At 44.4% G+C, this 22,106-nt stretch overlaps 2 protein-coding genes across 2 annotated transcripts; both read right to left on the minus strand.

Moving 5' to 3' along the window:
* LOC142456624 (olfactory receptor-like protein OLF3) lies at nucleotides 1-988 on the minus strand. Its single transcript, XM_075557775.1, has one exon. It carries the CDS (start codon nucleotides 952-954, stop codon nucleotides 1-3), a length of 954 nt encoding a protein of 317 aa, XP_075413890.1. The 5' UTR covers nucleotides 955-988.
* Nucleotides 989-20,600: 19,612 nt separating this feature from the next.
* LOC142456625 (olfactory receptor-like protein OLF3) lies at nucleotides 20,601-21,554 on the minus strand. Its single transcript, XM_075557776.1, has one exon. The coding sequence runs from the start codon at nucleotides 21,552-21,554 to the stop codon at nucleotides 20,601-20,603; it is 954 nt and encodes a 317-aa protein (XP_075413891.1).
* Nucleotides 21,555-22,106: the final 552 nt, after the last annotated feature.

A 22,106-nucleotide genomic window follows, 5' to 3' on the forward strand; every position in this document is an offset into this window, starting at 1 on the left:
TCAAGTTGCCAGTTTTGATCTTAGCCCAGAGAACTGTCCTGAGAGCTTCTGCCAGGCCCCCTTCACCTCCTTGTTCCTCAGGCTGTAGATCATGGGGTTCAGCATGGGTGTCAAAACGGCATAGAACAGTGAGATCAGCTTCTCCTGGAGGGTGTTGGGGCTGGAGTGGGGCCGGATGTAAGTGAAAATGGCCATGCCATAGCACAGGACCACCACCGTGAGATGAGAGGCACATGTGTGGAAGGCCTTCTTCCTTCCCTCCGTGGACTGGATCTTCAGAATAGTGGAGATGATCCGGACGTAGGACAAGAGAACCAGGAGGAAGGGTGTCATCAGGAGGACGATGCTGGAAACCATGATGGCGACCTCATTGGAAGACGTGTCCACACAGGCCAGCCTGACCACAGCTAGGAGTTCACAGGATATGTGATCAATAAGCTGGTTTGTGCACATGGGAAGCTGAAAGGTAATGGCAGTCTGCAACATAGAGTTGATGGAGCCACTGATCCAGCAGGACACCGCCAGCCCAGTGCACAGGCCTCCGTGCATGATGGCCGAGTACCGGAGGGGGTCACACACAGCCACGTAGCGGTCATATGCCATCGCCGCCAGTAAAACAAACTCAATCCCACCCAGGCCCAGGGAGAAAAAGAGCTGGGCTGCACAGCTCAGGTAGGGGATGGCTTTATGTTCTGAGAGAAAATGCACCAAGAGCTGGGGGACGATGCTGGTGGCGTAGGAGACGTCTACGATGGAGAGGTTGGTGAGGAAGAAATACATGGGTGTGTGGAGTCTGCCGTCCAGTCTGATCAGAAGAACAATGAGGATGTTCCCCAGCACTGTCACCAGGTACATGACCAGGAACAGGACAAAGAGTGACACCTGAGTGTCCCAGTCACTGGACAGGCCGAGGAGAACAAATTCACTCACCCATGTCTGGTTATACGTTCCCATTTAAAATGTGAAGATTGTTCATCTATAGAGAGAGTGAGAAACACAGACGGTATGAGTCCGAAAATCATGTACATGCATGTTGAGTATCTAGAGCCTAATTTCATTCAAAGGCTCAGGGCTAGATTATGGGCTCACTCCCAATATGCTTTTCATCTACTTTGCACTAGGGAGGCAGGCCAGTGACTTTCTAATGACCTAATGTGGTTTCAGAGAGGCTTAGGGAATGCCTACAGAGGCTTAGGGAATGCCTACCGATAATGAAATAAATATTTCTGAGCTCATTCTCAACACCCTATTTGCAGAAAGTTATATATGAGAGAAAAAAATCCCAAATCTATTTTCAAAGTCCCCAAGTGAATTAAGCATCCATTGAATTCCCTCAGACCACCCATTAGGGCGATGAAAATCCTTACCCTCAGACAGAGTGTATTTGAAAGAGGATTGCTATAGATATAGTTAACATTTAACATATTAATATTTGTTTTCCTTATTTCTAATTTGTTATAGGTTCTATTACCTTATGTTTTCTTTTAGACTAAGGGTTTTATGTGTTTTATTTTTTGTTATTGCTGGGACTTTTTGTATAATTTTCTTGATATGAAATTTAGGATAGATAATCCATAGAAGCAATAAGTAAATTAATAATTCCTTATGCTTTTGACAGAGGAGACTGTGAGGAAATAGTGAGCTAAAATAATGGGTAAAAAACAGAAAAAATATTCTAATGTTGATTGTGTGAAGATTGCACAACTCTTATTTAATATTTAAACCATTGAATTATGTGGGTCATGAATTATAGGTCAATAAAACTTCAAAAATGAGAACCTTCTATGCACTTAATTATAAGCCCTAACCTATTAGTTTTTATTATGTGCCCTATTAAGTATTTGGTCTCATGAAGTGATCACTAAAGATATGGGACTGTAGAAAAGTGTGGTAAAGAAGTCAGTTGGTGTATGACTATCAGAAAGAATAATGTCTGGTGTCTTAAAAGCTTGTCTTCAAACAAGCAGCTAAGTTCACAAGCAGCTAAATTCACATAGAAGGATGACACACACCACAGAGTGATCCAAGGATTAACAATAAAACCCAAGATCAGAGGGGGAGATTGTATTAGAGCTTAGAATCTGAACACCTGGTTTTCCTGAGGCTATAAGTGACAGTGAAAGCCCAAAGTTCATTTACAGACCCTCCACATGTGTTGAACCTCCATTGATGTCTCTCTATCCATGGCCCCAGGATATGAATCATCTTGCCCCAGACAGAGTGCACTGGAAAATGGAAGATGGCAGATAGAGTTAGATTAAAACATACTCTTATCATTTATTTTCTCTTTTGACCCACTTTTATATAATTGTTTTTTGTTTGTTTTCTAGGATTTTCTTTATATGAAATAAGCAATTCTATCAAAACAGCAATTAAATTAATAGTTTCTTAGGTTTATGACAGGGAAGGTTGGGGGGACATGCGGAGTTAATAATAATGGCTAAAGGAATGGAGAAATTGTTCTAGCATTGATGTAATGATGAAGGCACAACTCTAATATCTTTAAGTTATGCATGCTGTGTGAATTATATGTCAGTAATACTTTAAAAAGTTATTAGCTCTATGTATTCACTTAGCTCAAAATCCAGAGTAAGAAGAAGATGGCAAGTAACAATAGTAGGTAAAATGATATGCAACAAAGAAAAATGTGATTGAAAAGTTAAGAACCACGTAAATATGTAAACTAGACCTGCATGATGAAACACAAAATATTCATTTCAAATTTGGGGGGCACAGAGAAGGAGGGTGGTCTTATGAAAATATCTGGAACAAATGTCTTGAATTTCAAACTGATTTTTCTCCTCCACTATGGTTTTGGGTCAACTCACTGCCATTGAGTCAATTCTAACTCCTAGCAACACAACAGGGCAGGGTAGAACTGCACTGTGAGTTTCCAAGACTATAACTGTTTCTAGGAGTAGAAACTGGTCTTTCTCCCACAGAGCCCCTGCCGGTTTTGAACTGCTGACCTTGTGGATTGCAGTCCAGTGTGCAACCACTATACCACCAGAAGTCTTCTTAGTTTTGGATAAGGAACACAGCACTTTATATGTAAAGTGGTTAATACTATATTATACCAGATCTTACGTTACTCCAACTACACTTGGGTCTCATAGGCAATTTTATGGAAAAGTATTTGAGAAACTGTTATTGGTCATAATAGAACTGGAAGGACCTCCAAGCTGTTGGCAGTCAAGTAGTGAGTGATCCTTTCTCCTCATTTTCTTTCCAAAATTTATACATAATAAAATTCGAGATTACTTTTCATAGACCTGAGGGCTTGGAGACAAGCTTGAATGATTTCAGGTTTGGGGAGAATTTTGGCCTTTTAGATATCTGCTTGTTTCTTCAACCTTCACTGAAGCAGTGTAGAGGGTTATTGCTCATTACTGCTAAGAAATTACTCTTTGACCCTGGGCTCAAACAAGCAACCCAACTATGAATCTTTAGCTTTTCTAGATACTGGAGAAGAGAAATCCAATGCTTACGCATCCTTCTCCATTGGCCCAGGTGGGCGAGAGGTAAGCGTTTATGTAGAGTACATTGAAGCGTATCTTCCCCTTTGTCTTCTCTCAGTCAGCAAGTGCTTGTCCAGCAGAGCTTTGTTAGACTGTTACTTTGGAGCACAAATCAGACACTGTGGCGAAGAAACTATAATGCATATGGTCAAGGTGGCAGGGTGCCACCTTAGAGAATAATGCTGGCTCTGGGAAACGCTGTATAACGTGGGTGAACCTGGAGGGCATTGTGCTGAGTGAAGTAAATCACTCACCAAAGAACCAATATGGTATGAGAACACTGATCTAAAAAGTTTAAAGAAAAAATGTCTTTGCACTAACAGAAGCATTCTCAGACGGGTGCCAGGATCGGAGAAGAGCAGAGATGACTCACTAAGCAGAGAATGGTCACATAGTAACTAGGGTGAAGACATAAAAGGAAAAGGAAATAAATATATAAAAAATAAACAGACATAGTTTGCATTCATCAAACAAACCTTTCTGTAGGATTCATTCCTATGGTGACTCCATGCCTGCCTACTGACTAACTCTCACATGGGGTAAGCGGGAGATAAGGGGGGCAGCTGGGGCAGGGAGCAGAACTAGAGCTTCCTGGTTCACCCCAAATCCCGCACAGAGGTCAGGCTGGAGGGTCTGAGCTGGAGAATGAAGAGTGTTGTTCACGTCTTGTGCCCCAATGAGGACCAAACAAAATATCTCTTTCCAGAAAGGCCATTTAATACATGATTCCAATAGTGACCTGCCTTTCCTGTGGACCCTTTCCTAGTGTCCACCTCTGTGCTGGACCCCCTTCTCATCAGTTCCCCACTTTCTACCAGAGCATGCTAGCCCTACCACCCCCCCTCACTTTCTCACCATTAACTGAGACCCTCCTGAGAAAATGCACACTAGCCTCAAAGCAGAACTCCAATTCAAATACTGAAGCATCATAAAATATCTCATAAAATTACTCATTAACCTTGAACAAAGACAGGCATCAGAAAGTAGACATCCCATTGCATTTGCATTCCCTTAACACACATCTGCAAGGTGCCATTGTTGCCAAGTGCAGGGCACAGGGAAGCTTGCTCAATAAGCAAGCAAGCCCGTTCTCACTTGAGTTGCTTTTACTAATCTGTTGTAAACAATTCCATATTTTCCCACCCTATCCAAGATCCTGTTTCTAGGTCTGGCTGACTTGACATCTCTCATAAACCAACAGCACCTTTTAACAGGTTAACGGCTCCTTTTAAACGACAGTACCTGACAGGAATAGCGTAACCAGTAGCAAGTTAGGCACATGTGGAGAAAAGCATGTGACATCGTTCACCTTGGATTAGTAAAAAGAAATAAGATTGTGCTTAGTTATTGGGTAATCCACCTGTGTACAGAGATCTCCAGGCTGAATATTACTCTTTCCTGTGCTCCAAGAGCTGACACTGTTTCATGGAAAGAAGAACCAGGCACAGATCCCTGCTACTCCATGTGTTCTGCTGAACTGTGCAGGCCTCCTGAGAGCATGCAAGCCCATGACTCCTGGGACCCTCTTAACCTCTTATCTACAACCATCCCTCTCCCCCTCCCCCCACACCCTCCACACAGACCTCTGGGCCAGTCCATGTCTCAGTAGAAACAAGCGACAATATCACCTCCTAGAAGGAACATGAGCTTCAGAACCCAACAGCCTCTGCTCTGACCACACACCCTCCGCCTCATGTGGTCCATAGTCAGCTCCTTCTCTCAGAGCCTCACAGTTGGTCACCTGTAAGGTGTGCAGCCTCAGGGCTCCCTCCGGGCCACACCTTTGAGGGTTACGGTGAAATAGAATGAGAGGAAGACCTAAGACTTCTCCTACAGGTGCGGCTGGATCAGGGAAGGTGCTCATGATGGAGTGGCGATGGTGCGTCCAACCTTTCATTTCAAGTTACCTTCCTCTTTCAGGATGTTGCTCTTTCTTTGATCCCCCTCTCCATCATCCTCTGGTCTCTCATGCTTCTGAGTAGCTTCCTCTCCTGCATTAAAAATATGCAGACTCCTCAGTTTGGGGAAGGAAACCTTGCTGTTCCTTATTGGCTTATTCCCCCTTCCTTTCATTTGCACCTCTCCCATGTGATTGGTGTCAACCTCCTCATGATGACCGTTCGTTAATTCGTTTCCACCCTTTCTCAAAACAGCTTTATTTTCCCACAGCCCTTTGAGACTCCTTTGAGGCACATAGAGAATGTAGAAATGGCCTTTGGATTTGCAAAGTCAGGCTAAGGGGAAGCATTTGTGTGCTGGATGACACCACACCCACAATGAATAGTCTCTATATGACCTTCCGCGCAGCTTCAGCTCAGTTGAGCCGAGGGGCTGTTTTGAGTTCAGGATGCAGAAAGGACTAAGCGTGTATCATGTCTAACCATCGTCTTAGGGAGTCAGAGCTTGGTCTTTCTAGCGTTGGCGACCGTACCTGTCAGATCTACATTTCCTGTTCCATCAGTGCTCTTCACCTAAGTCAAACGATTCAGAATTATTTGAGAATACGAGTGTGCTTCACAAAGTGTGTGGGAAAAATGAGCATTTCGTTTCATTTTTCCAAGAACATTTGAATCCCTTCATAATGGCTTCATTCTACTACAAAACCAAGTACCAAAAGCTTCCTGGTGCAGAGGGTCGGGCACACCACTGAGGCTTCAACCAGTGGTTGCGTCGTGGAAACAGTTGAGTCAGTCCTGTTTGAGTCTTCCTCCTGCACTCAGCTGAGTCGGCACCCTTCCCTCAGGGCTCCATCTTTCTGCCTCAGACTTCATAGTCCTTTGAGCAATCACCCCTCCCTTTTCTCTCATATTCAACACGCTTTAAGCCACGCTTCTATATCTCTGTCTTCAGAGCTCTAGATCCATGCAGAAAAGCACCAGTCACGCTGCCCTCTCAGAACATCCTAGGGGGAGAGACAGCGACCTGGGGCTCACCTCCTCAGCAGGAGCACTCAGGGTGGGGCTGCCTCAGGCTGCGTTTATGAATGGTGGTGCACGCAGAACAGTTATGCAATAGGCTGTGCTCCAACACGGAAAATGCCTTTGGACATTCCACGAAAAATGATCTCCCTTCTTTGTGCCCAGCTCAAATTCCAATGTGACTAATTTGTTACTTTTATGTTACGTGACTACTTTGAGGCTCATTGTTCCTTTTGAGAAATGCTTACACATGAAATAATGCTATTGGAACGGGCACCCCCTTACAGAAGGGCCGCAGGGAGGAGATGAGCCAGTCAGCGTGCAGGGTAGCAATGATGAAACACACAACTTTCCTCGAGTTCCTAAATGCTTCCTCCCCGTTACTATCATGATCCCAATTCTACCTTACATATCTGGCTACACCAAAGGATGTAGACTGGTACAGATAAGAGCTGGAAACACAGGGAATCCAGGGTGACTGATTCCTTCAGGACCAGTGCTGAGAGTGGTGTTACCGGGAGGGTGGAGGGAAGGTGGGGAAAGAGGGGGAACCGATTACAAGGATCTACATATAACCTCCTCTGTGGGGGAATGGACAACAGCAAAGAGGGTGAAGGGAGATGTCAGACAGTGTCAGCTATAACAATTTATTAATTATCAAGGGCTCATGAGGGAGTAGGGAGCAGGGAGGGAGGGGAAAAATGAGGAGCTGGTACCAAGGACTCAAGTAGAAAGCAAATGTTTTGAGAATAATGAGGGCAACAAATGTACAAATGCGCTGGACACAATGGATGGATGGATGGATTGTGATAAGAGTTGTATGAGACCCCAATAAAATGATTAAAGAGAGAGAGAAAGAATGCTATAGAAACCATGAAGTTCCAAAGTGATTCCGAGCTACTCTTTCAGCTCCCTCCGGTTCTTTACTACAGGTCACGGGAGAACCGGAACAGAGAGCCTGTGAGGGAGTGAGGTTTGGAATGACACTGAAATTTCCGGAGAAGACAGGGAAGATGTGTGCACAACCAGCACCTCTCCATAACCGTGTCCCCTCTGCTTGGCCCTAGTTAAGACTACCTCCATGTGCCATCTCTGATTACCTAGTAATTAGAAGTTAAGGCAATCATCAAGACTGAAATAGTCTTCTTTCTATGACAAATAAAGACCAAAAAAAAAATAGGGATTCAGATTTCCCACACAAGTTCTTTTGACTTAACATAGACATTTAATTTGAAAGCCGAGTTTTAGTGAATCATTATAATGATCCCAGATAAAGCAAACCTATTCATTGATTGTCTGACTAAGGCTGAAGCCATTGCCAACTGATCTACCGTCTGTGACAAGAGGACACCCTGCAGCTAAGAGGCACGAACACAGAAGCCTAGGCTTGCCTATATTGGTATGTCATCTTTAACAGCCCCCCTCCAACCTCACGCAGTTAGTTTTCTTGTTAGGGCCCTCAAAGACCTTTGGGAGGACAGATATATCTCTTGACCCTGGGAACAGAAAACAGATGAAAATCACCCCTCTCCATACCTTTACATGTAGGTGGTCATTGACATGAAACTTTGTTTAGAGAAGAAGCCCAACGACTGAAGGTGGAAGACTGGGCCGATTAGACACTGAGAGCATCCATCATGCACAGGAGCTTTTGCATCATCTGGATGCTGTTTGGAGACAACGCTCTAGGGCCACCTGGGTGGGAGGTGCCTCCAAGATGGCTTGTTATCCGCGAGGGCAATTAGTTTCCCTCTTTGGGGTCTTGTTATCTGCTTGCTGTCTGAATTTGATTATTTGACGTTTATGCAATTGGAGTGTAATTATTGAGAATCAGTTCCTCTCACTTGCGTAGCTTTGAAATCCAACTTCCGTGACATCTGGTATCATGACTTCATTCTGTAAATGCTCCTCTTCTTTATGTCTCTTGTCCTCTGTAGCTGTAAGACACGGCCCCCCTCTTATTCTGCAGTAAGATTCTCTCAGTCTGGCAACTCGCCACAGCACAACGGTGACAGTCTCTGCTGGAGGTGCAACATTGAAATGAGAATCAGGAGATCTCAACCCTCGTCCCATTTCACATCCTGCCTGCTCTGACTGAGCACACCATCTGATCAACTCCCAATCCACCTTTATATCATTGAAAGGAGTGTCAAGATCCTTTCTAGAGAGATTCTTAGAGAAATAGTTGAGATAAGAAATTTAAAATTAATGGCAACTTGTATTTTGTACGATGCAGTATGCTTCCAGTACCTGTTTATCAATACCTAACTAAATGTTTTCAAATTCTGGACTTCTCTGATCAGCGCCTTTCCCTAAAAAGATTCAGAATTCATTTCTTAATAGCTCCACTTCCTATCATTAAGTTTTCCGTCTCCCTCCCTCCCTCCCTTCTCCCTCAAAACTAAGCCTGGAATTAAGAAAACTGCTGAACAAAATTGAGCCCAAGCCTCAGGCTTCTGAAAAACAGTTATTTTTACTACATTTGATATAATTTGTATGAGTGAGAAGGTTTCACCACTCATATTTCTCATTCCTGATCCAAAGCTCATAAGGAATTGAGTCAGTTTCATTTCTGCCCCCTCTGAGGCCCCCCCCCCCCCACCTGTTGCTGACACCTCTACAATGAGCTCTCCAATGCTCATTACTGACAAAAGGACATGTTGCTTCACTCTTGGATTGAACTGGTTTCTGAAGACTATTCCCCTCCAGCAAAGTGCTGGACCATGGAGATTAGGTATCCAGGCTCTGGGCCCCTGGGCTCAGGAACCCCTGTGGGCTAGTTCTCATGGCTAGCAGCACTGCTGGGAGGAAGTTCACAGGAGCCTTGAGAATGACTCCAACGCGGAGCTAATCAGGTGTTCAGTGGCTGCACGGGCAACACAGGGCTGGCAGAGTCCCTTAGGAGCCTCATGCGTTACCTTCTTAATTGCTGTCTCCACTCCAGCCCTCAGGGGTGGGGCCTCTGATGCTGCCCTTCCTTCCCCTGCAGAAAGCTGTTCTCCTCCAGCCCTCCCCTCCAACACTGCCCTGCTGCCTCGGGCCCTTCTCAAATGTCAGAGAAGCCAGTGTCCTGAGGTTGGGGATGCTCTTCTGTAGCCCAGACCCAACTTGTAGCACTGAGTGTCTCTGTTCTCATGAGTAGTGTGTACCCCTGCTTTCATTCCTGCTATTGCATCCCAATGCCCTGCTTCTTTCAAGGATGCCATTACTTCTCCACCTGGGGACAGATTTGTGCTTCTCTCTCTTGAGATAACTGCAGTTCATGGGCTGCTGGCAGTGTTGCAAGTTCATAAGGACGTGGTAGTAGGTTTCTCCTGGTGGTACTCGAGCTTCCAAAATAACAGCGCTGCATAGAACAGTGGTTCTCAGCTTTCCGAATGCCACGGCCTTTAATACAGTTCTTCATATTGTTGTGACCCCCCCCAACAATAAAATTATTTTCGTTGATACTTCATTACTGTACTTTTGCTACTGTTATGAATTGGGCGATCCCTGTTAAAGGGTTGTTTGACCCCCAATGGGGTTGCGACCCACAGGTTGGTAACTGCTGTCATCGAAAGATGTAAAAATACCCAATCCAGGCTTGTGTTCTTGTGCTTGGAAGAAGAGCATGCATATAAAATTTTATTTCCTCCCCTGTATGTATACAACTGAGTAAGCTGCCTTCAGATCATTAGGATTTTTTGTTTGTTGGTTTTGGTCTAAGAAAGCATTATTGCTTGGTCTAAGAAAGCATTATTGGCCATAGATAGAATTGCCTTAGTGAGAAGTGACGCACGTTGCCACCTCTTACCCTTTGTCTACTAAGCCCATTTTCATCCAGAAGAGAACACTGCTTCCATCTAAAACAAATGAAAGCTGGAGAATCTGCGATGTCCTATGTCCTTGAATTCATCAGAGAGCGTGGTGGAAGCTCGTACCTGGACACTCACGGGTTGGAGTGTCTCCTCTCCTGAATCTTGTCCTGCTGACAAAAATGAATCCCGGCGAGGGAGAGCGTTTGGACAGGAGTCAGAGAAAAGACTTAAAAGGAGTGAGTTTATTGAGAGAGAGAGAGAGACAGAGAGAGAGAGGGAGAGAGAGAGATTTTGGCATGATGCATCATAGGGTCCCCCAATAATCTGAGGGCATGGCAGAATGAGGCACTAGAGATTTTACTGTGCTAATGGTGGACCTTCTACCATGGGCTGGTTTTTCCAGTGACTCTTCTGTGATAGGCTGGATTTCTGTAGTTTAGTGTATGTACCTCCCCTTCTAGGTATGTGCAACCCTGAACCCTAGAATTCAGTCTGTGCCTTGCCGCCAGGCTGGGTTCTAATTCGGCCATCGTGGGGATGTAGAACATTCCATCTTGCCCCACCTACATCTTTCCACCATCTCCATCTCTACCATTGTAAAGGCAATGTGCTCTATCCGCCCTTCACCTTCCTGTGTGCTGGGGAGGCAGGGGGAAGCATGCCTTCAGCTCTCTTTTGTATTTGGGTACCTGTTACTCTCACCATCTCCCCTTGGCCAGCTAACCAAGCCAATGAGCAAGAAATCTTAGGGCAGTTAGGTGCCTCCAAGGCAGGCAGGCTATGAGCACTGCCCTCCGGACCAGAACCCAGGAGGAAATGGAGGAAATCCTGTAAGTCAGTGGGATTTAAGTAAAAGTTTCCATTTGCAAAGGCTGAGTGCTTGTGCACAGGAACATGGAATTGCTGCCCCCACGGACAACGATACGCCCTCTCAGGGTTTCCTCCTGAGAATCCCACTGTCAGTAGGACTTCAAATACCAGAAGGCTCTCCCAAAGTGAACAGTTTACAGTGGAGGCTCCAGACAAAGAACAGAAGGCATAGCCTGTCCACTCCGGAGGGACTGGCCACCTTATCAACAGGACCCGGATATGTCAGAGACAGGAGCGGAAGATGAGCTCTTCATGTCGGAAGGCACACACGATAAGAGTGAGGAAGAGCTGCCTTCTCAAAGTCGGCTTGACCGCAATGATGTGGACGGAGTGAAGCCTTTAGGCCCGCATTTCCTGATGGGCATGACTCCAAATAAGGAGAAACAGCGGAAAATTCAATAAATCATCAGAATGTGGAATGTATCAAGTATGAATCTAGGAAAATTGGAAACAATCAATCATGAAATGGAACATATAAATATTGATAGCCTTAAGCATGAGTGAGCTAATGGACTGACATTAGGCATTTTGAATTGGATAGTCATGATTTACTACACCAGGGATGACAAGTTCAATAGGAATGGCATTGCACACCTCATCAAAAAGGACATTTCAAGATCTTTCTTGAAGTACAATGCTGTATGTGATAGGATAATAACTATCTGCTACAAAGATATTCAGTCAATATAACTATTATTCAAATTTGTGCACCGACCACAAAGGCTAGTGATGGGGGAAAAAAGAAAGTTACCAACTTCTCCAGTCTGAAATGGATCAAAGCTGCAGCCAAAGTGTATTGATAATTATTGGCACCTGGAATGGTAAAGATGGAAACAGAGGAAGGAGCAGTAGCTGGAAACGATGGTCTGGTAAAAGACATGAAGTTCAAGTTCACGGAATAGAATTTTGCAGGACCAGGGACTCCTTCACTGAAAATACTCTTCAAGAACACAATGGGTCAATATACACGTGGACTTCTCTAGATGGAGAAATCAAGGGGATTCTCCGTGGGGAAAAGAGAAGATGGAGAAATCCCATCTCAGCACCTAAACCCAGGTAAAATGTTGCCTAAGTCCCAATGACTTACATGGTTCCCTCCATTTCCTCCTGGGCTCAGGTCCAGAAGGGCAGTGTTCATAGCCTGCCTACCTGTGGAGGCACCAACCTGCCCTAGGATTTCTTGCTCATTGACTCGGTTAGCTACGGAACTATGGAACAGATCATGAATATGCAAGCACATATGTACCCATATGTCCTCATACATAAGCTAAGGTTGAAGACGAAGAAAATTAAAGTAAGTTCACTAGATTCAAACCACGACCTTGAGCCTATCCTACCTGGATTTTGAGAACATCTCAAGAAGAGGTTTGCCACATTGGACACTGGTGACAGATGACTGGATGGGAGGACATGAAGAACAACATTCACGAAGAAAGCAAGCGGTCATTAAAGAGACAGGAAAGAAAGAACCGATCAAAGTAGATGTCAGAAGAGACTGAAGCTTGTTCTTGATTGTAGAGTAGCTAGGCAAATGGAAGCAATTGTGAAGTCAAGGGCCGAAAATACCATTTCAAGGGACTCTAGAGAAGATGAGGTAAAATACATAAAACCTGCAAAGCCCCGCGGTTAGGAAACCACAAGGAAAGAACAGAACACGCAGCTTCGACGGAAAGCACCGAAGGAAACAATTCAAGACTCAAGTTGCAGGATTAAAAGATGCTATGAACAATATATACATACATAATTGATTATTAATTGGGAGTAAATACATCTATTATATCATTCCATAGTTCAGTACATGAAGCAGAATTGTACAATTGCTACCACAATCAGTTTCAAAACATTCTTTTTCTTTCTGGACTCCTTGACATCGGCTCCCTTTTACACCCCTCCCCCAACCACTGTACCCTCCCGCCCCCTGAAACCCTTATTCTACCTGCTGTCCCTATTGGTTCACCAATCCTGGGCTTCATACACCAAAGCACAGAAACATATCTAACCCTACTTCCTGAGGGTCACCTCCAATGACATAACACCCCTGCTATAAATTCCAATACGAACAAACAAGATATTGAGCGATGCAGGAAACAGCAGAAGAGGATGGAGAGCAGGCACCGAGTGAGTCCCTGCGGTGGAAAGAGCTAGGTGGCAGTCACCGCTCTCAAGAGGTCACCTGTGATCGAGACGTGGTTTCAAGACGTGGTGCTCCTGAAGGAAGACGCCAAAGCCGCGGAGAAGGCATTCGTGAAAGACCATCAGATCAACGATGGCATTGCATGTGAGCAAGGGCCGCCCTGGGGTGGTGAGGGCTGCGTGGGGGGTACTGTCTGAGGGGATGGCACCCAAATGACCATCTATAACGCGTTGTGCACTGTTTCACCAGAAAGTTATTATTTTTAATAAAAATATCCCTGAGTTAACTATGTAAACTAAGACTTTTTTTTTTTTGTAAGCTCAGCTTACCTGTGTAAGCAGACCTACAAGGCTAAAATCTTCCCTGTTACGTTGGAACCTTCTGATGTGCTCTAAGGAGCCCTGGTGGTGAATGACGAATACACTGGGCAACTAACCACAAGGATAACGTGACCAGACGTCCCGCTTTTGAACAATTTGTTCTGCATCCTGCGGCGTTTTAAAAAAGTCCCGATTTTTGGAAAGAATGCACGACAAGCTAGGGACCGGCGGGAGAACGGGAAGGGAATATATGGTTTATGGTTTTTGGCTGCCATGTGGCTATTTTGCCAGGATATGAGTTTTATATTATTTTTGTTAATTTTATAAAGTTACACTTTAGTAATAACAAATAATTGTTGAGAACTGATTATCGAGAACTGTTTATCAAAGTTCACATTGTTGATCCGTTGTTAGAATTCGACAACCATTGTTTGGACTTCATGAACAATGGCATTTTTGGGCATTGGCAAAGACGAAAACATTTTGTAACTTTCTCTCAGACGATACGCATCGTAATGCATGCTAATTAAACAAGTGATGTCAACAAATCAGCTATTCAGATAATTTGTTATTTATTTATTTCATAAATACATAAATTTTCTTGAATTTTTCAGACAGTACTCATATTATTTATATTTTATAGTGGTGGCAAAAAGCCTAGCACCAGCCTTGAAAGTGATACTTATGACTTACGTGGAGGCAAATTCAGAGAAAAATAATACAAGTTAATATTGTTATTATTTAGAAAGAAATATAGGATTAAAATTAAGGTAATTTAAAATATATAGTTACTTTATAGCAATCAAATTAATTTAATTTATAAACTAACAATAAAATATGTTCATGTAATTATGTTCCTACTTGCTGTGTTTTTAAGCAATATGTATATAATAATTTATAATATAATTTTAAACATTTTATATTTTTATCATAATGAGTAATAAAAGAGGATGCAAATTCAGCAATGATCTAAGAAGTGAATTTCTTTTTATTAAAAAACCAAAAGCAACTACATGGTAAAATGTGAGAAATGTAATGGTGAATTTTTGTTTCACAAGGCGGGAAGAATAATATTTAAAAGTACTTGGAGACACAGAAACATAATGATATTTAAATACTGCTGCATCTTCCTCCAAAATACAGGAATTTTTTCAGAAAACAACTTATGGAAATGAAGAAAAGAAATAAGCATTAGCAGAAGGACTTATGTCTTTTCACACTATTAATCACAATCTTTCCTTCACATCTATGGACTGTACATCACAAGTTGTCAAAAAGTTAATCAACCAAAATCTGAGGCAATTGTGTGTAATGTGCTTTCCCCATATGCATTTTCAGAAATAAAAAAAAAATCTAGAAAAAATAATTTTATATCTATATATTCTGATGCATGTAATCATAAGGATATAAAGCTATTTCCAACAATTACTAGTTTTTTTATTCGGAAACTGGAATAAATATTAGAATTTTAGATTTCCTTTCTATGCCCAGCAAAACTTCTGAAATAATTTTAAGTTCCATTATTATTATTTTGGAAAAAACAATTTAAAACATAAAATGATTGCATATTGTGCAGACAACACGAATGCAAATTTTGGAGGAAAAACGAGAAGAGGTACAAATAATATTTTTTATAAATTAAACAAAAACCTTAATCAAAACATTATTGATGTTGGTTGTGCAGCGCACATAATACGTAACGCCATTGAAACAGCTGCTGATTTGTTGCCCATAGATGTGGAAAATATTGTTATTAAAATATATTCTTATTTCAATATATACACTGTGTGCATTGAAATGCTTAAAGAATTTTGTGAAAATGGGGAAGTTGAATATCAGAAAATACTTGGATACAGTAAAAAGGGCTGGTTAGCTCTTTTGCCAGCTGTCGAAAGAATTTTGAAAATATACGAGCCTTTGAAATCCTACTTTCTATCACAAGATAAATGTCCTGTAATTTTAGAAGAGTTTTTTGAAAAAGAAACTTCAAAAACTTGGCTAGAGTTTGTACACAATCAAGCAGCTCTTTTTCAAAATGCTATAAAACTTATTGAAGGTGACAAAATTTCGGTAACCGAAGTAGCAAATGAAGTTAATAATTTAAAATTTCAGTGTCAAGAGCGATTAGAAAATAATTTTCTTCCATTAACTATCTGTGATAGTATAAGCCAGCTAGAAGAATATGGTGCAATAAATCATACAGATATCATGACTCACGTTGAAAAGTTTTATAGTAACTGCATAGATTATTTAGAAGAGTGGATAGTACTTTACAATAATATTGAACATTTTCATTGGGTTACATTAAAACAATAATTTAATTGAAATGATGTGCAAAAATCATTCGATCATATTACTCAAAATTTCCCAAATAGTAATATTTCCGAAAATGATCTATTTAATGAGGTATCATTATTTATATATATATATTGATAAGGAAAGGTTAAATCTTGGGCATCAACAAAAATCACAATAGAGAACAAATGGTTAGAACTATTTCATCATTTTGAAACAAACCATGTTCCATACAATAATGCACTAAAAATTGTGGAATACGTGCTGTCCTTACCAGGAACTAATGCTGAGACTGAACACGTTTTTTTCTATGGTAAATAAAGTGTGGACATCAGAAAAATCACAATTAAGTGTTGAGACTTTGAAAGTCATTTTATGTGTGACATATAATTTAACAAATTTTTGTGAAAAATTTCATGACCTTTTAAACAATGACAGCCATCTACTAAAAAAATTCACTCAAATGAGAAATATGCCAAAGAATAAAATAATACTATACATAATTTAAAAATGTATTATATTTGTAAATTGTACTTATGTTGAAATTAAAAAAAGATTACAATACTATTTTAGCATTCTATGAAAATTTTTGTTGCTCCCTATAGACCAAATTTTTAATCAAGAACCCCCCTGCCTCCCGGTCAATGGTGTCCCGCTTTACCAATGTTAAAATCTGGTGACTTTACACTAGGACAGTAGCGTGGAACCACCAGGCACTCCTCGGGAGAAAGAGGAAGCTTTCTGTCCTATAGAGGAGACCCATTCCCATGCCTCAAGGTGCAGGCAACACCCCATGACAGGTGACATGTGACTAATAGGGCCTCGTGCATCAGGACGGTGGGCCCCATGGTGAGCTGGTCTATTGCTCTGCCCCCAGAGGATTGACATTACCAATACACACTCCTGCAGTGCCCCCATCAATCTCCTATACACGGCTATGCTTCCTGGTGCTAGGTGCTGAGGAGCCGAGAACCAGCTTACCCACATCAAGTGCCCACAGCAGGTTCTGCTTCCCGGTGCCAGGTCCTGAGGCGTTGAGGGAGCCAGGTGACCCGCACACAGTTCCCATAGACAGTTCTGATCCCCAGGGCCAGTTCCTGAGGTGTTGGGGCGGGGCTGGGCTGCATTGTTTGGACAGATAAGCTTCCAGGGTCTCTGCTTTGTCTCCTGTTGGGGTAGGAGGGTCCCTCCGTGCTCTAGGCCCGATCGGATAGAGGAGACGAAAGCTCCAGGGGAGGTGAATTTATCCACCGCAGCCCCCTGCATTCCTTTGACCCAGTATTGCCTGCCAGCTCATCACTGGCTGTACCCCCTTGGGTGTCCATTCAGGAGCTCAGGGCAGATACCATGGCCGTTGAGTTGATGAGATCCTGAGCTATGCTGTACACGAGTCACCCCGTCACTATCCTTTGCTGTCCTGCCTGCCTCCTCAGCTCATTCGCCACCAAGCTGAGCCCTGCGGTGTCTGCTTTTCTGGTGAATCCAGCAGCAGGTTCCTCTTCTGGTCACCCTGTTCTGACGGGAGCTGTCACATCAACTTCCAGGCTTCCAAGCAGGGAAGCAGGGTGCTGCTTGAGAAACAGATCAGCCTCTGAGGTTTGAGGCCAGCCCAGGTGTCCTATTATAGGATTCCCCCCAAACCTTGTCCATTCTCTTCTACTGCTCTTCGTGCTGTTGGCCAGCCCAGGGGATCCAGGGGCTACACACAGGTATCTAGACAAAGTTTTCAGGGCAAGGGCTCATGGGTTATAATCACGGATGCAGCCCTCAAGTTGGGCCCAGTGGCTGCTTCGGCCAGAGCAGTCTCAGAGAGCAAGTCACATCCATGGAGGCTTGCACGGGCACCAGTGTCCCCAGTTGTGGCCTGCCCCAGCTGTTGTGTATCAGGTGTCTGGCGGCAGCCGTCCCTTCTCTGTCCTGGCTGGGAAGAGGCTGCTTCACTGGCACACCAGCCTGCCCTGGGAGTCATCCTGATATGTCACTGGACCAAGCACACCTGTGTCTCTTTCTAGGGGCAACAGGCTGGCAGGCAGGACATTGACCTGCTGCACGTCGGTGTGCCAGTTGGCCGTCAGGGCTGTCTGTGTGTAATAGCTGATGACAGGCTGGGAAATGGCCTGTTGGCCCCTCTGTTAATGGGCAGAACCGTGGGAAGGGGCATAGCCTCCCCGCCCCTGTTGGCGGTTTGCTTGGTGCAGAGGTTTGTAAGTCACCTATGGAACAGGACTGATGCTCTGAGGGGCACTTCAGTTCCATCTGATTTTGCTGCACAGCCCAGCCAAAGCCATCCCTCCTCCATGCTGCTTATACCGCATCTGTGCAGAACTTCCACCCGCACACCCAACACCTTTGCTTTCTGCAAAGCCGGCTGCTGTCCGTTTCTCCAGCCCCAAGAGGAACCTTTTATCCTTTTAAGCCAATAGGTAGAGGGATCTCAAGAGATAGCCCCAAAGGGGTGCCTTCTGTGCAATCCCTCCCAAGATCCACGGTGGCCTGCACTTCTGTTGGCATCCGAGAGGCGAGGCTGGCTGGTACCTTTCAACCAGATGACCACGAAGACTTTTAGTGACAATCCCAGCCCTTGCACCCTTTGAGGGTTCAGGGCCTGTTCTGCCCTCTGGAGGTGGGTGATTAGAGGCTCTAGACAATCCTGTAATAGAGAATAATCTTCAATAAATAGCATGACAATGTGAATATAATGAAAACAGTGGGTAGTCGTATGCCAAGAAAGAAGTCAGGCCCCTAACGGATACCTTATCGCAGGTAGCAGGGCTGGACAAAAGACCCTGCCCAGTACCCCGGATGTCCACTGTTGGTAAAAGTGAACTGACCCTGGACAGATGGGACTAGAGGAATGTTAAAGAACAAATTGAACCATGGTGACATGGTGAGGCACACAAGGAGCTACTTACTCCGAGGTCAGCTGTTCGAACCCACCAGCCACTCCATGGGAGGCATGGGAAGCTTTCTGCTCTCATAAAGATTCACAGCCTTGGAAACCCATAAGGGCATCTCTGTTCTGTCCTGTGGACTGGCTGTAAGTATGAGTGGACTCAATGGCAGTGAGTTTGGGGTTTTTCTCTAACAGCGAAATATGTGCCCAGATCATGATTTCTAGCCTAGGTGTTATGGTCAATCCTACTGTCACCACTTTTGCTTACAGTTGGGGTTTTGTTAAAAGATTCTACTCCTAGAATATCCGTTACCAAGGGTACGACCACCTGGAAGAAGAGGAAGACTGGTGGCTTGAAACCTCTTCCAAAACCAAACCCACTACCGTTGAGTTGATCATTTCTCATAGTAATCCCATACATGGTATCCGACAAAATCTTTATGGGAGCTGACAGCCTCATCTGTTTCCTTAGGAGTGGCTGGTGTTTTTGAACTGCTGAGCTTGTTAGCAGCCCAAAGCTTATCCCAGAGCCCATCTGGAGTTTCTTTGGATTTCCAACGGTCGGAGTGTATTCTGGGAAACCAGATCTATCATTGTTGTTTATTTTGATGGATGTTTTATAATTTCTACCTCGGACCTCAAGTTCCATGCAGGACCTTGGCCTACTTCTTCCCATAGCCTTGATATCTTGGGACCAAAGAGGAGCACCTGGAGGTTATTAACACTTTCTCAATGGGTATAACCTAGGGGTGGGTGGGCAAGATGACCCAAAGGTTTCCATTCTGGCTTCAACTGTTTGCACAAGTTGTTCTCTTGTTTAATGTCTTCCCTAGAGATCACTAAGTCCTCAAGTTAGCCTCAAGTCTTCTCAAGGGGCCCTCAGGAGGCTTCAATCTGCCATCTCCTCCCACAGCTCATGCCCCTTCCATCCAGCTCCCTTACTTGTGCCCAAGTCAGCTGCTCCCAGCTGGGGTAGCTGCTCTTGGAGGGTGGAGTCACCTGTAAGAGCTCTGATCTTATTTCTGCCTCAAAGAATTCACTCTCTGGTCCTGTCATCTTCACAACTCAAATATCCACACGAGTCCACACTCCCCACCAGTAGATGCCACAGATTGTCCCCCAAGGAGGTTGCTGACCCCCAGGAATGGCCCCTGAAGGATGAGTCAGACCTCCCCATGTCAAGATTGTGGAGCCCTGGATTTTCCCACTGTGGATATTTCTGTGTATCAGTCACAGCTTCAGTCACCTTGCCTTGTTCAGCAATCACCAGGGCCATGGACTAATCACTTGAAATTTGCACAAGGAACAAAACAAAGAAGTTGTCAACTCTGTGATGGTAATGGGGGAGTTTTATTAAAGGGATACTTAATGAAGTGAAGCCCTGGGTCATGGCCAAGACAGGCTCAAGTCTCCCTGATCCTCTGAAGAGGCAGGCACCTTCAGAGCATTGGCCAACAAACGCAACAGAGCCCCAGGGATCCACACCTCCAAGGCCATGCCTGCCAGGGCTACAGAAGAGTGGGCGAGCAAGCAGAAATGAGCCAACATCACACAACACAGTGCGCAGCCTTATTTGCATTCTCACAAGGCTGCTCCCTTCCAGCTTCAATACTTGACTAAATAAGGAGATGTCTACTGAAGGAGTGCTTAAATTCACAGAAGATGCTGCTTTGACAGAAATCACCCTCCACATCCTATACCCCAACACAACCTCTCTGCCACCCACCTAGCATCCTCAGGACATGCTACGTCATCTCCTTCGTGTTGCCAGGGTGATGTAGTCTCTACTGTCATGTTACAGTGCGATGGTGACACACAGACAAAGCTTCTGTGTCTGTGTGATGCTCGTGATTCATCAAGTTGCCAGTTTTGATCTTAACCCAGAGAATTTTCCTGAGAGTTTCTGCCAGGCCCCCTTCACCTCCTTGTTCCTCAGGCTGTAGATCATGGGGTTCAGCATGGGCGTTAAAACGGCATAGAAGACTGAGATCAGTTTTTCCTGGAGGACAGAGGGGCTGGAACCAGGCCGGATGTAAGTGAAAATAGTCATGCCGTAGCACAGGACCACTACCGTGAGATGAGAGGCACATGTGTGGAAGGCCTTCTTCCTTCCCTCCGTGGACTGGATCTTCAGAATAGTGGAGATGATCCGGACGTAGGACAAGAGAACCAGGAGGAAGGGTGTCATCAGGAGGACGATGCTGGAAACCATGATGGCGACCTCATTAGAAGACGTGTCCACACAGGCCAGCCTGACGATAGCCAGGGTTTCACAGGATATGTGGTCAATAATATTGTTTGTGCACGTGGGAAGCTGAAAGGTGATGGAAGTATGCACGAGGGAGTTGATGGAGCCACTGATCCAGCAGGACACCGCCAGCCCAGTGCACAGGCCTCCGTGCATGATGGCCGAGTACCGGAGGGGGTCACACACAGCCACGTAGCGGTCATACGCCATCGCCGCCAGTAGAAGAAACTCAATCCCACCCAGGCCCAGGGAGAAAAAGAGCTGGGCTGCACAGCTCAGGTAGGGGATGGCTTTATGCTCTGAGAGAAAATGCACCAATAGCTGGGGGACGATGCTGGTGGCGTAGGAGACGTCTACGATGGAGAGGTTGGTGAGGAAGAAATACATGGGTGTGTGGAGTCTGCCGTCCAGTCTGATCAGAAGAACAATGAGGACGTTCCCCAGCACTGTCACCAGGTACATGACCAGGAACAGGACAAAGAGTGACACCTGAGTGTCCCAGTCACTGGACAGGCCGAGCAGAATAAATTCACTCACCCATGTCTGGTTATACGTTCCCATGTTAAGGTGCGAAGATTGTTCATCTGCAGAGAGAGTGAGGAATAACAGATATTGTTGAATCAGAACTATGCCTAAGCATGCCGTGTGTCACAACCAGACTTCATTCAGCGGCTCACATCTTCATGAGTCCAGATGGTAGGCTTATTCCAAAAATGCTCTACACGTTCTCTGCACCAGGGAGACAGGCCAGTGACTTTCTAGGGACCTAAGGGGGTCTCAGAGAGGCGTACTTGAATCCTACAGACAATAGAATAAAAATTAGGAGCACAGCTTAGCTCAATTCCAGAGAAAAGAGAAGATGCACAACAAAGGCAGGCAAAATGGTAAGCAGCGAAGAGGGGCCTAGTCGAAAAGTTCGAGAGCTACCTTAACTAAGCAAAGTAGACCCAATCTGATGAAGCTCACACACTCAGGACAAAGGAGAAAGGTTGGAAAGCGGCAGGGGCCTCATGAAAAGTCGTAGACTAGACAATTTAAGTTTTACACTGATGTTCCATCTCATCTATGGGACTTTGGGCTGTTGTCGTTGTTGTTCTGTGCCATGGAGTCAGC

This window comes from Tenrec ecaudatus, chromosome 9 (assembly GCF_050624435.1).
Source record: "Tenrec ecaudatus isolate mTenEca1 chromosome 9, mTenEca1.hap1, whole genome shotgun sequence".
NCBI classification, from domain to species: domain Eukaryota; kingdom Metazoa; phylum Chordata; class Mammalia; order Afrosoricida; family Tenrecidae; genus Tenrec; species Tenrec ecaudatus.